At 44.0% G+C, this 12,683-nt stretch overlaps 1 protein-coding gene across 4 annotated transcripts in view; it reads left to right on the top strand.

Moving 5' to 3' along the window:
- The first annotated feature begins 7,773 nt into the window (after positions 1-7,773).
- igsf9ba (immunoglobulin superfamily, member 9Ba) overlaps positions 7,774-12,683 on the top strand; it is a 60,501-nt gene continuing 55,591 nt past the window's right edge. For all 4 annotated transcript variants that reach the window (XR_015118214.1, XR_015118213.1, XM_086216689.1 and 1 more), the window contains exon 1: positions 7,774-8,003. Coding sequence is in view for 2 of the 4 variants with exons in the window: in XM_086216689.1 (XP_086072815.1) it covers positions 7,940-8,003 (64 nt within the window). In the remaining 2 variants the exon portion in view is untranslated. The remainder of the gene's footprint in view (positions 8,004-12,683) is intronic.

Here is a 12,683-nt window from a genome sequence, read left to right as displayed (position 1 = left end):
TTCCACCACCCATCCATATCCTTCAGGCTTGACAGAGGAGAACCTACCAAACTATTTCAGGTGCACTAAAAGGAGCACAGGATATTGCATCTCCGCCTGAAATGAAACCACAAAGTTCTTTTTCATAAAGGAGAATTATTACGGTGCAGGCTGCATATGAGAAGTTCATACTTGCTTTGGCATTTAAAGTATATTAAGAAGCAGAATATGGAGATTACCACGGTGTTAAATTATCTGTGAAAGTGTGACTCAGTTTTAATCAGCACAAAAGGTACACAAGTTCTGCGTAGAAGAATGCAATATTGTTAATATGATTGTGTGTAGTCGGCTTTCTGATTGGGACAATTGTTCTTGCAGGTACGAGTTAAAGAAAGGGCAAATATCGCATTTAAAGATCTGATTTGTCTTTCGGATTTCCGTTTCATTGACCAGAAGCATGTCAAGCGACTTTTCATCTTTAGATACTTCAGTTAAGAAGGATTCCAAAAGATCAAAACACCTCACAACGTCCGTTGGACTTCAGTTAGATGTGAGAACATTTATGTGAGGAGAGCCTTGGATTGCCATTCTACGCACATACATCATTCCACACAGGGAATATCGAACATCGCCTGTCGGAACAAGAGGAAAAACACATTTTTGACTTGTGCTGCATTGCTCATCATCATATTCCAACTCTGGTATTGATGTATTGCCTTTTCATTGATTTTATTGCAGTAAAAGTGCAATCCATTTGTCTGGTACTTGTGAACAGTGGTGTGAGCCGCTCTGACGCATGCTCCCTGTGTTCTAGATAGATGAGGGAGCTTGATAATGGCAGTCTTAAGTGAATCAAAGAAATGCTAATGTGTGCCATACATGGCTGCATGTTGGTCATAACTGCTACGCTGCTTTGATGGATATTCTTATCTCCGAGTGACCTTGTGTGAGTGTCAAAAACCTGCTCTTTGAAGATGCTCCATGAGCTCCCAACCCCAGCTATTATTGCAGCTATCATTAGTGTGCTGCTAAAGCAAGGCATTCTCATCTCCTACCAATATTTCTGCTACTCATTGCGTGTTTTGGGTGTTAGATTTGGAAGCTGCCAAAAAAAAACAACCAAAACAAGTATAACTCATTTAGAGCTATCTTCAGCATCCAAACCCAGGCCTGTGGAGATTCCTAAGACTGTGCTGTATGCTATGCAAATGCACACACTTGGTTATAACTTTGGTTAATAAGCTGCTGTCAGAAGTGTCAGCGGGGGGTGCCCAGGACACGAGAGGGGCCTTAAGAAGTAGCTTGAGGTTCAGATAGGGAGGCAGCTCCAATTCTCAGGCCAGATGCTACAGTGGAAGGAGCGAATGAAAAGAACCAGAGAGGAAATTTTCACATCTGGAGCTTTGGCTATTTAAGTTAAAGCCCCTCTAGATGTATCTTCAGTCATTCATGGCATGGTTAAGCTACTGGTGGGGACCTGATGGGAGCCCTGAGTAGACCATTTGGTGATGAAGAAAAAAGTTTTAGTTGTCATCGCGCAGAGTACAATACTATGCACCACTGAAGACGTTGTTTTCACCAAAAGCATTGTTTCCTCTTTGCAGGATTAGGCAAAAAGGCTGGATGAGTCTTGTTCCTGAACTTAAATAAATCATAAACTTCAATTAATGAGTTAATATTCTCCTTTTAGCTGAGTTTTTAGCCAAGCAACCACTTCCTGTGCTTGCGGAATCTGGTGGATTTATAGCAGAAACCAAAAGAATGAAGAATGGTAGAAAAACCTCCGTTCAAGATGAACCACGGACATGATAGTTAAATTAAATGTCGACGGAAGATATTCTGCACATTATCCCGCAAACTCCCTGGTGCCAAGATAAGGACGACATGAGGAGCATCAATTATGACACATCCCCGGCCTCCGTGCAGCTCCGTTAAACTCCTCCTTAAGCTTAAACCTTGCAACGTTCTCCATGTGGCCACGTTACAGCGGCATCACGTGGCCTATCGGGAGCCATCAGTCTTGCAGACTTGCTGCAAAGAGGGAGATAATGATCGAAATTACTCAACTGTAAGGATCTGCCTCTCAAATATTTGGAAGATTTCAATATTCCTAAAGTGTTCATTTTGAGTTGGAACCATGTCACTGGCGTCAACTGTGTGATTAGAACTCCATGCAAAATAATTGAGCGTGATTACGAGGACTAATCCGACCCTGTTGCCGCGTTCGACTTCGTACGAATGCAGCAGGTAATCAGTAATCAGTGACAATTTGAATCTTGCGGAAATAAAACATCTCTCAAGGAAACAGTCTTATTAATCATTTGGGAATACAGAGAACTGATCAGCTGCCTGAATCTCTTTGTGTTGCCAAGCACAGCAGAAGGTTTCTATATTAGTCGCGATGGGATTAACTCTCTGAGCACTACCAGGAGTTGAAAAACAATAATCGTCTCTAAATATGGTTTTCTTGGCCACAGCAGTTTGAACTCCATGTTCTTGCTATTCTGTAGCAACACGAAGGGAGAGGTTTGCTCGCAGCGAAGTTCACGGCGTTCCCGGAGCCTGATGTTATATCATACTATATTAGGAGTTGGGAATTAGCAGGCACCGCATCTTCAGCTAAGTTAACACCGTGCTATTAATAGACTTCACAAGTGAGTTGAACGACAGCATGATGCAGGGGAGGGAAAAAGTTTAAAGACGTGAGGATATCAACGTGAGGGGAGCAGCGGCTTTAAATGAAGGTTTTAACGCTGCCAGTAATTCATACCAGGGTTACTGTGCTATTGCTCGGAATAAATCTCAACAATAAACGGTGCGATTTCAGGACGGCACGACTACACACTTGTGAAATAATAGCCACAACACATTTTTTTTATGCAGTGTCTGATGTTTGAGTGGTGGACATCCGTGAACGTAACAAGCCATGATTTAACTTCCTGAAACGATGACAGACATGTAGGGTGCAGTTCTCCGCTGCTCGTGCTTCCCCTGCGGATCCACCAGTTTGGAGGACTGATCACAGCCTCTGCTGACAGCTACTGAACATGACAAGTGATTTCCATCTAAAAGTGACTTTGAGGCCTCGTGCCCTTCCGCCTATCTGAGGCGTTTGTCATTCACATCTGCTCTGTCATAGGGAAACACTTTGAAATGCAGAATTTGATCTAAAAGGATGCAACTGACTGAAAATAACGGAAGAATCTGCCTCTTGCACTGTCTATCCGTCAGTACCTCGCTACTCATCTCTCTTGCTTGCTCTTTCCACCTCAGCAGGCCGAGGCAGATGGCCGCCCACACAGCGTCTGTGTCGACCCGTGGACAGGCAGTTTCCTTCTGTGAGTTGCTAGCTCATGGGGAATGATTAGGTTTCTTTTTACTGAACCAATCAGTGTGGCTCTACATTGTCATGTGCAAAGGGTCATGAGGTTATCGCCGTGATTTGGGTCGATAGAACTTTAACTTCAAACTTCATCACAATCCCAGGGGTAAACGGAAGACGGGAGCGATGCAACAACAGACAGCACAAAGGACGGCCTTAAAAAGGGCCGACAACACTAAAACACAAATATGACATGAAAAGATAGACAACACACTGCAAACAACCGAAAACACAGGAGCTATAAACCAGACAGCACTCGCTCAACACTAAGTAGAAGTAGGTGGAGGTCACGTGTCAAATTACAGTAATTACAGCAAAGTGTGAGCGCGTATTTACTTAATAGCCGCTGGCACAAACGAGTGCTTGAGTCGGTTTTTGATTTTTCGTGCCTTTAAAAGGGGTTTTGAGGGGAGAAGCTGGAACACAGTCGCTATCAGGAATGGGCTTCTGTGCAGAGTTTGTCCGTCTCTTGAATATTTCAGACAGCCCAGCTTGGTTGACCTCCCTCACCTTGCTGCAGTACTTCACGATCTGACTAAGAGCTTCTTCTTCTTCTTCTTCTTCTTTTTTTTGGGATCTTTCTCACTTACATTTCAGAACCATAAATCAATGAAAAACATAAATAACAATGACTTGATAAAGGACTTGCAAGCCATAGTCATTAGGGTCCTGCTCACACTGAAAGATCCAGTAGAGGACACCAGTGCTTACCGTCCGGTTAAACGGGTTGAAAGAATCAAAAATCGGAATCAGATCTTTGTTAAAATTAGCGATTATCAGCTAATAATGCAGCTGGATCGTAGTACAAGCAGATGGTGTGATCATGCCACTATTGTGCCACCCTGAACACCGACACACTCTTTTCACTCTGCATCAGGCAAACTGCTCGTTTCTTGCCCAGGTGACCCACCTGTCCAGGGTTTACACCTCCTCTGGGTGGATGAATTATTTTTTTTTTTTTATTGCCATGAATGAAAATTAAATTAACAAAGAAAACAATATATTCAATGTGCATAAAAAACTAGCGGTCACTGATACCTCTACCAGGGCGATATGACATCATCACATCTGGATCAATTTTAAAACTGAACTGCTTTTTTTTTCTTCTAACTGCTTCATCTTACGAAAATTAACTACATTTTTCCTCCACTCCTTCTTCCACTCCTTCTTCCACTCCTTCCTCCACTCTTTCCTCCACTCCTTCTTCCACTCCTTCCTCCACTCCTTCCTCCACTCCTTCTTCCACTCCTTCCTCCACTCTTTCCTCCACTCCTTCCTCCACTCTTTCCTCCACTCCTTCTTCCACTCCTTCCTCCACTCCTTCCTCCACTCCTTCTTCCACTCCTTCCTCCACTCCTTCCTCCACTCCTTCCTCCACTCTTTCCTCCACTCCTTCCTCCACCAGCAAACCTAACTGACGATGGCGTGCGTGACATCTTGTGTGGTGCAGGCAGGTTCGTCATCTTCGGGCTGACGGATGCTGGACGGGGTCTTCACTGTATGCGTCCATATGTCACTGTTTGCTAAAATATTTGAGTCTGTTGAAGCATCTGAGTCTACGCATCCACAACCATCTGGATCTCTGTGCTGAACTGTGATTTTGGTTGAGCAGTAGTGCTCATGAATGACCTTGTTATAGTTTTTTCTGCTTTAAAACATTTGTTCAGCGTTAAAGAGGTTAAATAAAGCCTTTAACCGTCTTGGATAGAACTGAAACGCCCAGCTAGGACCGACTCTGGGAGGCCTCACAGGACAATGACCCTTAAAATTGAACAGCTGCACTTGGAGATACACATCTATTAAATTTTTCTTCCAATTATTTTTGGCGGGGCACCTGAATGACCGCAAATGCAAATATCCTTACTTTGTTCCAGAATTTATCAGTAAAGAAACATAGAGGCGTTCCATTTATTGCATTTGTTCTGCTCAAAAGAAGACCATTAAAACAGCGTATTAAATAAAAGGAGCTAAAGAAGAGGACCTCTTAGGGTGGACACACTGACCAGTTCACCTGTTTACGGATGGGAATATCCTTTCTGTAATCCCTCCGAACACAAACATGAACTCAAAAAAGAGGGATCTGATTAATCGCATATTTATGAGATCAAGACTTACGACTGGTTTCTCTAGAACACAATCCAAAAAAATTGCTTGTGCAACTAGTCCCTGTTGCATACGAAAATTTAGAGCGATGTCATGTTCCAGCTTTGGCCTTTAATAACGCAGCCATGCCCAGTCTGCCCCAGCAGGACTCTAAAACTAATAGTTTTGTTGCATAAGAGATTATCTTAACTGTTCTTATCTTTTCTCTACCCTGGCTTGTAGGAATCCAATTCTATAATGGGAAAGTAGAAAAGCAATCTCTCCCGTGGCCTCATGAAGCAAATGCCATTATGTCACGCGTGTCTCATTGTGGCAACTCACTTATTCAGGGCTTCAGTTTGTGGCTTTGTCCACGCAGCTATTGCACACCTGTGCTGCAGGTGGGTATCAACCGACTCGTTTCACAGTATTGATTCCTTGAGTTGATCCGAATGAACGTTTGGCTCCTTTTGAGTTGTGATACTTCAGTTACTGCGTTGGTTTCTCTAAAAAATATCACGGCTGCTTAAAGCACCACTGGCTGAACTTCACCTTGGGGGAAGAATGCGCCCTCTGCATGACGTTCTCTGATAAACTGTACGGATTGGGAAGAATCATTTTTGACATCCAGTGAATTGACACAAAATTCTCATTCTAAAAAGAAGGAAGACAAAATTTGTGCAGCATAAAAATATTCTGAGTGGTTCCAGCAATCCCTTACAGAGGTCGTGACCCCCAAGATTGGGAAGCTCCTCTTTAGTGGGATTCCGTACACTACTATCACGCCTTCATGAAGAGCAAAAACCTCAAAATTTGAGGCGATAACATGATAAATGCTTTGGCACAACACAAAAAAAGGCTTTACTGTGTAGTTTGGGAGTGTGTGACAACAGAGCGACCCTTGAAACGACCTTCAAGTTATCTTATCGTTTACGGGAGGTTTTGTTCTGATGTCACCCTGCGCTGTCAGAGGACAGCTCTGCTCTTTTTGCAGGAATGCTGTTCCTGCCTTTATGTAGATTGAGCATGTGGGAGCAGTGAAGCTGTTTTGGTGCTGCTGTTGGTTTCTCTCTTTCTTTTCTTCCTGACTGCATTTGTATTTAACATGTATATTCCTGACCTGATGTGTGATATCAGCTGCTAGCCAGAGCTGCTAAACGTGACTGGGCTTTAAAATATGCACGTTGGAGGCATCCACGCGCAGCAGGAGCAGACTGTCGGTGTCCGCCGAGGAGGCAAACATTCTACATTCCAGTCAAAACTGAGCTGAGGATGGCGGGACAATGTGTGAATGTAATATGTTTAGATTTTCAGTGAGTCAGACAGAAATATGACAGTCTCACAAAAAGCAAAGGGGGAGGGGGGGGGGGAGGAGGAGGAGGCAGACAGACATCAGTGCTGAGACAAAAATGTGACTCATTCTGCTAATTTACAAAAATATAGTCCGGGCTGAATTCCACTCAAACGACGGATCGTATAAACGCTTCTCCTCCAGTAGCGCGCAGCAGCCGGCGGTGTTATTCGGCGCACATGATCCCTCTGCGCACATGCGTTGCGTGCAGCCGAAGCGGGCGGAATGTGTTATCGGTGTTAACCATGTGTGCACACGGCATGATGGAGGCTGCACGTCTTCACGGTCGTCGAGGAAAAAAAAAAAGAAGACGAAGAAGAAAAAAGAAAATAAAGAGGACGTTTTTATTTTTATTCCTCCCCCCCCCCCCCCCCTCCATCTGTCGCCACACCCATCACACATGAGCCAGACATGCAGGGTGCGGGAGTGGAGCAAAATGAGCGATGTATGTAGGTGACAGCGACATGACAACAGCCCCCCCCCCCCCCCCCCCAACGTATGGTTGAGCGACAGATGACTCACAACTCTCACACATTTCATCTAATAATGATAATAAAAAATGCCAATATTGATAATTTGACAAATCGTACAGATAAAAAATAAATAAATAAAAAGGCTGAATGGATGATGGGCGTCGATAGTGCACGTGGGGGCCGGTTTAGGAGAGAGGTATTTTAAAGATGTGGACGCGGCTCTTTCTGTCAATGCGCATGATACTGCGGTTCCACTACTACGGCACGCTCCAACTCACCTTGAATCGGCGCTACGGCCGCTTCTCCTGTCATTCGGGTGCTGGGGCGTTCGGAGAACCAATACACGCCCCAAAGCCTCAACCAGCAGCCAATCGGATGCGAGCAGAGGCGGACCTGTGGCTGCATTCTCACACTTGGTTTCACTATGAGCTAGTAAAAACGGCTCCGTCTACTACAAACGCGGCGGTGCAGGTGCTGTGTCTCTTCGGGAGAGGATGCGGATGGAAGGACGGGGGAGGGAAGGGATGAAGGGAAACGCCACGAGGAAAGAAAATAGGATATGAAAAAGGTTTTTTTTTGCTAAAAGAGACCGCGTGGTGCGAGGTGATGATGATATGAGAGATTTGTTGAACGGGGCACTTTGCGTGGTAATAGCTGGTCGGCAATAGTACTATGATTTGGTATGTGGCCACTCTGATAGCAAGTGTATTCAGCACCAGAGGAACGGCCGCTCAAGGTGAGTTGAAGTGCAATATATCTTGTGGTGCCGCACGTTGCATTTGATTCCTGCTGTCTCCGTGTGCTGCTGCATTTTATTTATTTTTTTTTTGTGATCGCATGACATTTTTTTTTTTTGAGGGTCTATTTCAAATTGCTGCATATGTCACGTGAAAGTTCAGCCCTGGTTAATTAGTATCAGGGGGGTGGGAGGGAAGGAGGGAGGGGGGGGGGGGGGGGACAACAGCTGCCTTGAAACGGCCTTGCTCGTATGCATGATATCAGAGATAATCTGGATCATTCATGCTAGTTAAGGCCAACAAATCCTACTGTCCAGGCAGGCTGCTTGACCATGACAAAGATGTCAGGCTGTGACTTTAGGCCTGTATTGTTTTATCTAGGATTTGTATGAGAATGCAGTGTGGAGAGAGAGAGAGAGAGGGAGAGAGAGAGAGAGAGAGAGAGAGAGAGAAAAAGGGTAGAACGTTGCTGCTTCTTTGGAGAAATGTGTGCATTGTATCATGGCAAGCAGTCCCGTTTGAGTTCTCCAGAGAGGGGTGTGACCGTCTGAGCCCTCAAGATGGAAAAGTATCTAAATAATGCATCATGTGTCAGATAAAATGCACTCTTGAATTTGATAGAGCCCATTGCTGCAAGCATGGGATTCACATGCTGAATTTCACATCACACATAGCATCACACCAGCTTTGTGTACGATGCACCAGTAGGTGGTAACGTTGGGATGATCCAGGTCCACAAACCAGTCATTTTCTAGTGCAACTAATATGCCTTTTGTTCTAATTTTTCTCTGTACTCCCTCTGTATTGACACATGCACTTACTTAACCTTGCTGTCCCATTCATGTCCAGATGAGGGAGACATGTGCCAAGCTGCCGCCTGGTAAATGATCTCAATGACCCCACATACCCAGTCAGAACTGGTCTGCTCACAGCTCCTCCTGTGATGCCAGCCAGGACCAGGCTGAGCACAGTGGATGAAACTTCCTTTAATCCAGTTAAACATCTTTGATTTAGCAACATAAAACCTCACCTGGGAGTCACTGGTGAAACCTAAACTCTCCATTTTAAGGAATCCTTGATGCGGCTTTAATGATATAAACTCACAGGTGCTGTATGGTGTGTGAGCAATGCACTGAACGTGATTTACCTCACTATAGGCTCACAGGCTGCAGCGAAGAGTCACAAATCACATGCTTGCTTATTAGTAATGACAAACGAGAGATACTCTTCTTCTCATATTACTGTGTCCCAGAATAACCCAGCCTGCTGCTGCCGCCGCCACACTCATCCACTGAAAAGCACAAACTGTGACTTATATGTGCGGAACTTTTTTTTTTTTTTTGCAAAGATAATTCACAGCAGGGCGAATGTGAGCGGTTCAAATGAGGGGTGCAGATGCAGATACGTGGGCTGTGCGTGTCAGCCGATACTGCACTGAGCTAACACCCGTGTGTAGTCGGTGTATTCTATTCCTCATCATGTGACGTTAAAGGCAGCACGAGCACTTTCCTGACGTCGTTTGAATGACGTGGCTAATAAATGCGATTCGCTGAGTTATTATTGAGCCAGAATCAGGTATAAAACAATGGAACAATGTAAATATTTAATCACAAGTCACAAACTAGAGCAAACAACCCTGATAAATTAATCATTCACTCGTAGAAGTGACTTGGCGAAAACACACAGGATTAAAAGTTTTAAAAAAACGTGTGTGCAAAGAAATGAATACGCTCACGTCTTGGAGAGATTTTTTGCGTGAGTATTGGACCAATATGAGCATCGGCGCAGCGCATTCCATTTCTGTCTGATGATGAACCATAAATCCAGAACTGAAAGATGCAGCGTTTGTGTAAAAAAAAAAAAAAAAAAAAAAAGACATAAAATGGTACCTTTTTATGTGACGCTTTCTTTAAATTTAGTAAGTAAAATCATTTGCATTTGCACACACCTGCCGTGTGATACGAACCTGCTAACCACATGCTTTCCTGTTGAAAGCCAAAGGCTATATGCATGTCAGCTGTTATCCAGTGGGAGCCAGTCTGTTCCCATCCTGTTGGAATGGATATCATGTTAGTAGATTATAAGTCCACACTTAATCGACCACTTTGATTTTTATTGCAAGATTTGGTGAGGTCCTATTTGGAGGTAGGAGTGCTGATAACATAATTTAATTCCTTTTTGCCTGACTCATGTGTGGGAGATTCAGGTCAGATTTCTTTGTACCACTGAACGAAGCAAAATGGGGGGCGGGGGGGGGGGGGGGGGGACCAACAACGACAACTAAAGCTGGATTGGATTGTGTTGCCTGAATGGCATTTTGATCAATGTACATGACATGCTAGTTGTTGTTTGACATGAGCAATGGGTCAGTGAGTCTACAACAACACGGGCAGGAAAATCTTCAATTCCCTGCAGATAAGTTGCTCTAATGGCTTCAGATTAATGCAGAAATAAATGGTGAAACGTCGACTGGAATTCCTGGACAGTATTATTAGTTTGCAGTTGCAGCCTGAGTACTGTAACCTGTGATGAATATTTAATAAGACTTACCATTTGATTAAAAGCACAAAAACGCAGCCCCTGTACTACTAAGTTTTCACAGAAGCTGTCTGACAATTTGAGTCCCAGACGAATGCAGTGGTGTCATCTGAAGGAAAAAACTAAAATGCGCCAACACAGAAAATGGGTCAAGTTTAGCTGGGATTATTTCTTTGAGATACGCCTGGTAGGGTGATGCCAAAAGTGGAAGGTGAAGTCAATGAAAGATCTGATGTTACAGCCAAGGGAGAGAGGATTTATCAAGACAGTGAAGCAGGAATTGAGCTGCTCCATATTTGTGATTGAAGCCTTGTGATTTAAGTCGTGGCGTACGGGCTGCCTGACTGTGCAGGTAACCTGACTAATGTGGCTGCAGATGGTGGTTCAGGATGAGCTCGTCTGACAAGAATTTAGGTTCTTGTTCTTCGGCTGTGATGCAGACTTACAAGCAGAGGAAATGGCACATTTGCCTGCAGTTCATTAAGCGAGCGCACGGTGTGTAGACTGGCTGCTGACACCGAGGCTTCAGTTAAAAAATGTGGGATCATTTGGCAAAAACAAAAAAACAAAAAAAAAAATCTGAACGCTATCACCGATCTCACCGTGCAGCCTAATCTAGTAGGGTGGTGCGGTGGCCATTCAACTATGTTCACATCCCTGGCTGATCCTTATGGAATTTGAGTGTCATTTCAATGCTAAAAATCCTTCATCATGCTATAATACATGGTGTGTTTTGGCAGCTGAGAAGATTTTGGATCGTGTGCTGATGAGCACATATATCATCTCACCTGTACCTGGAAAAAAAAAAACCCACCCCCACGAACACAGTTTCTTATTGCATTCATGTCTTAATCCCAATACAACCTTGTTTCCTGCGCTCACTGTGTTCACCTGCGTCTTGTCAACAATGTAGCACGCTGTGAGTGTTGTGTTAGCCTGTGGATTGGCTTCCTAATTAGGAAATAAATTAAAACGAATCTGTGGGAACAAGTGTGGCTTTCTGAAGACATTAAGAACCAAATCACAGAAATCCGCAGTTAAACACACTTTTAAACTGTGTGAAAGGAAAATGGTGCTGGCCACAGCAAGCGATGCGTCACCCAAAAAGATTGGTTTGGCTTTCAAATTCTCAAAAAAAAAAAAAAGTCCCTGGGCTCACAATGATATTTTTCCCACCTGCATCAGTTCTTTGAGACTCCAGAAAGCAGAAAGAGGCGGCGACGTATCTTTAGCTTGAAGATGATGGAGACTTACCGCTAACAGCTGTTACGACAACCAAAACAGCAGCGAGACTGCAGAAAAAACATGGTTTTACAAACTCTCAGGCATGTCATCCAGTATAATCCGTGTCTTCTTTATCCAGCCGAATGTTCAGTAATCCGCAACCTAAAACCCTTTTGGTTCTAGGATCATTCCAAGTAGCGGCACCGGTTACCAGCTGGTGAATGCAGTTGAACCAACTTATTTGCGCTTGTCTGTGTTCATTCATGTTAGCGCCAAAGAAGACGCGTTACAGTCCGTTTTTAGCCCCTGTAAAAATGTTTGAGGTTTACATGGGCGTTAGCTGGTTAAGAAGACACGGAATGTACCAGGCGATGCCCTCAAGAGTTTGTAAATTTACGGGTTTTTCTGGTAGTTCTACTATTGTTTTGTTGCTGTAGCTGTGGTTAGCCTCAGCTGCCATTAGTTTCAAGCTGTGTGTACATGGCTGGCTCCTTCTGCATTCTGGAATCACAAATGAGTGTCTTAAGTTCACAAAGATGTTTTTCCCTCTTGAGTGATTTCTGAAAATGAAAATGAAATGAAAATGAACTCCGAAATTTCCAAGTGGATTAACCGTGTTGCTGGATCGTCATTGTTGTTAGCGTGTTTGTCTTATAAGCCTCTTGATCTATGACCAGTTCAACTCCATATCTTGAAAAATAGCCCAGCTAGGAGCAGTCCGTCACAGTAAATGGACAGTCAAAGACGTTTCCTCATGCCAAGTGCCCATCGGGGAGGCGGCATATGGTCAGGGAGACTCTAGGTTAGTTCAACAAAGTCAACGGTGACTTGGCAACCAATCAAGGTGAAGCGAAAGGGACGCTGATGGCAATATAGCAGTAATTAAATGTCATTGGCAAGTGTTGGTGTATTTGAAG

Source organism: Aulostomus chinensis, chromosome 10, assembly GCF_037954235.1.
Source record: "Aulostomus chinensis isolate RoL2024-O1b breed Wild chromosome 10, RoL_Achi_v1.0, whole genome shotgun sequence".
Classification (NCBI taxonomy): domain Eukaryota; kingdom Metazoa; phylum Chordata; class Actinopteri; order Syngnathiformes; family Aulostomidae; genus Aulostomus; species Aulostomus chinensis.
This window is presented reverse-complemented; position numbering and strand designations above follow the sequence as displayed.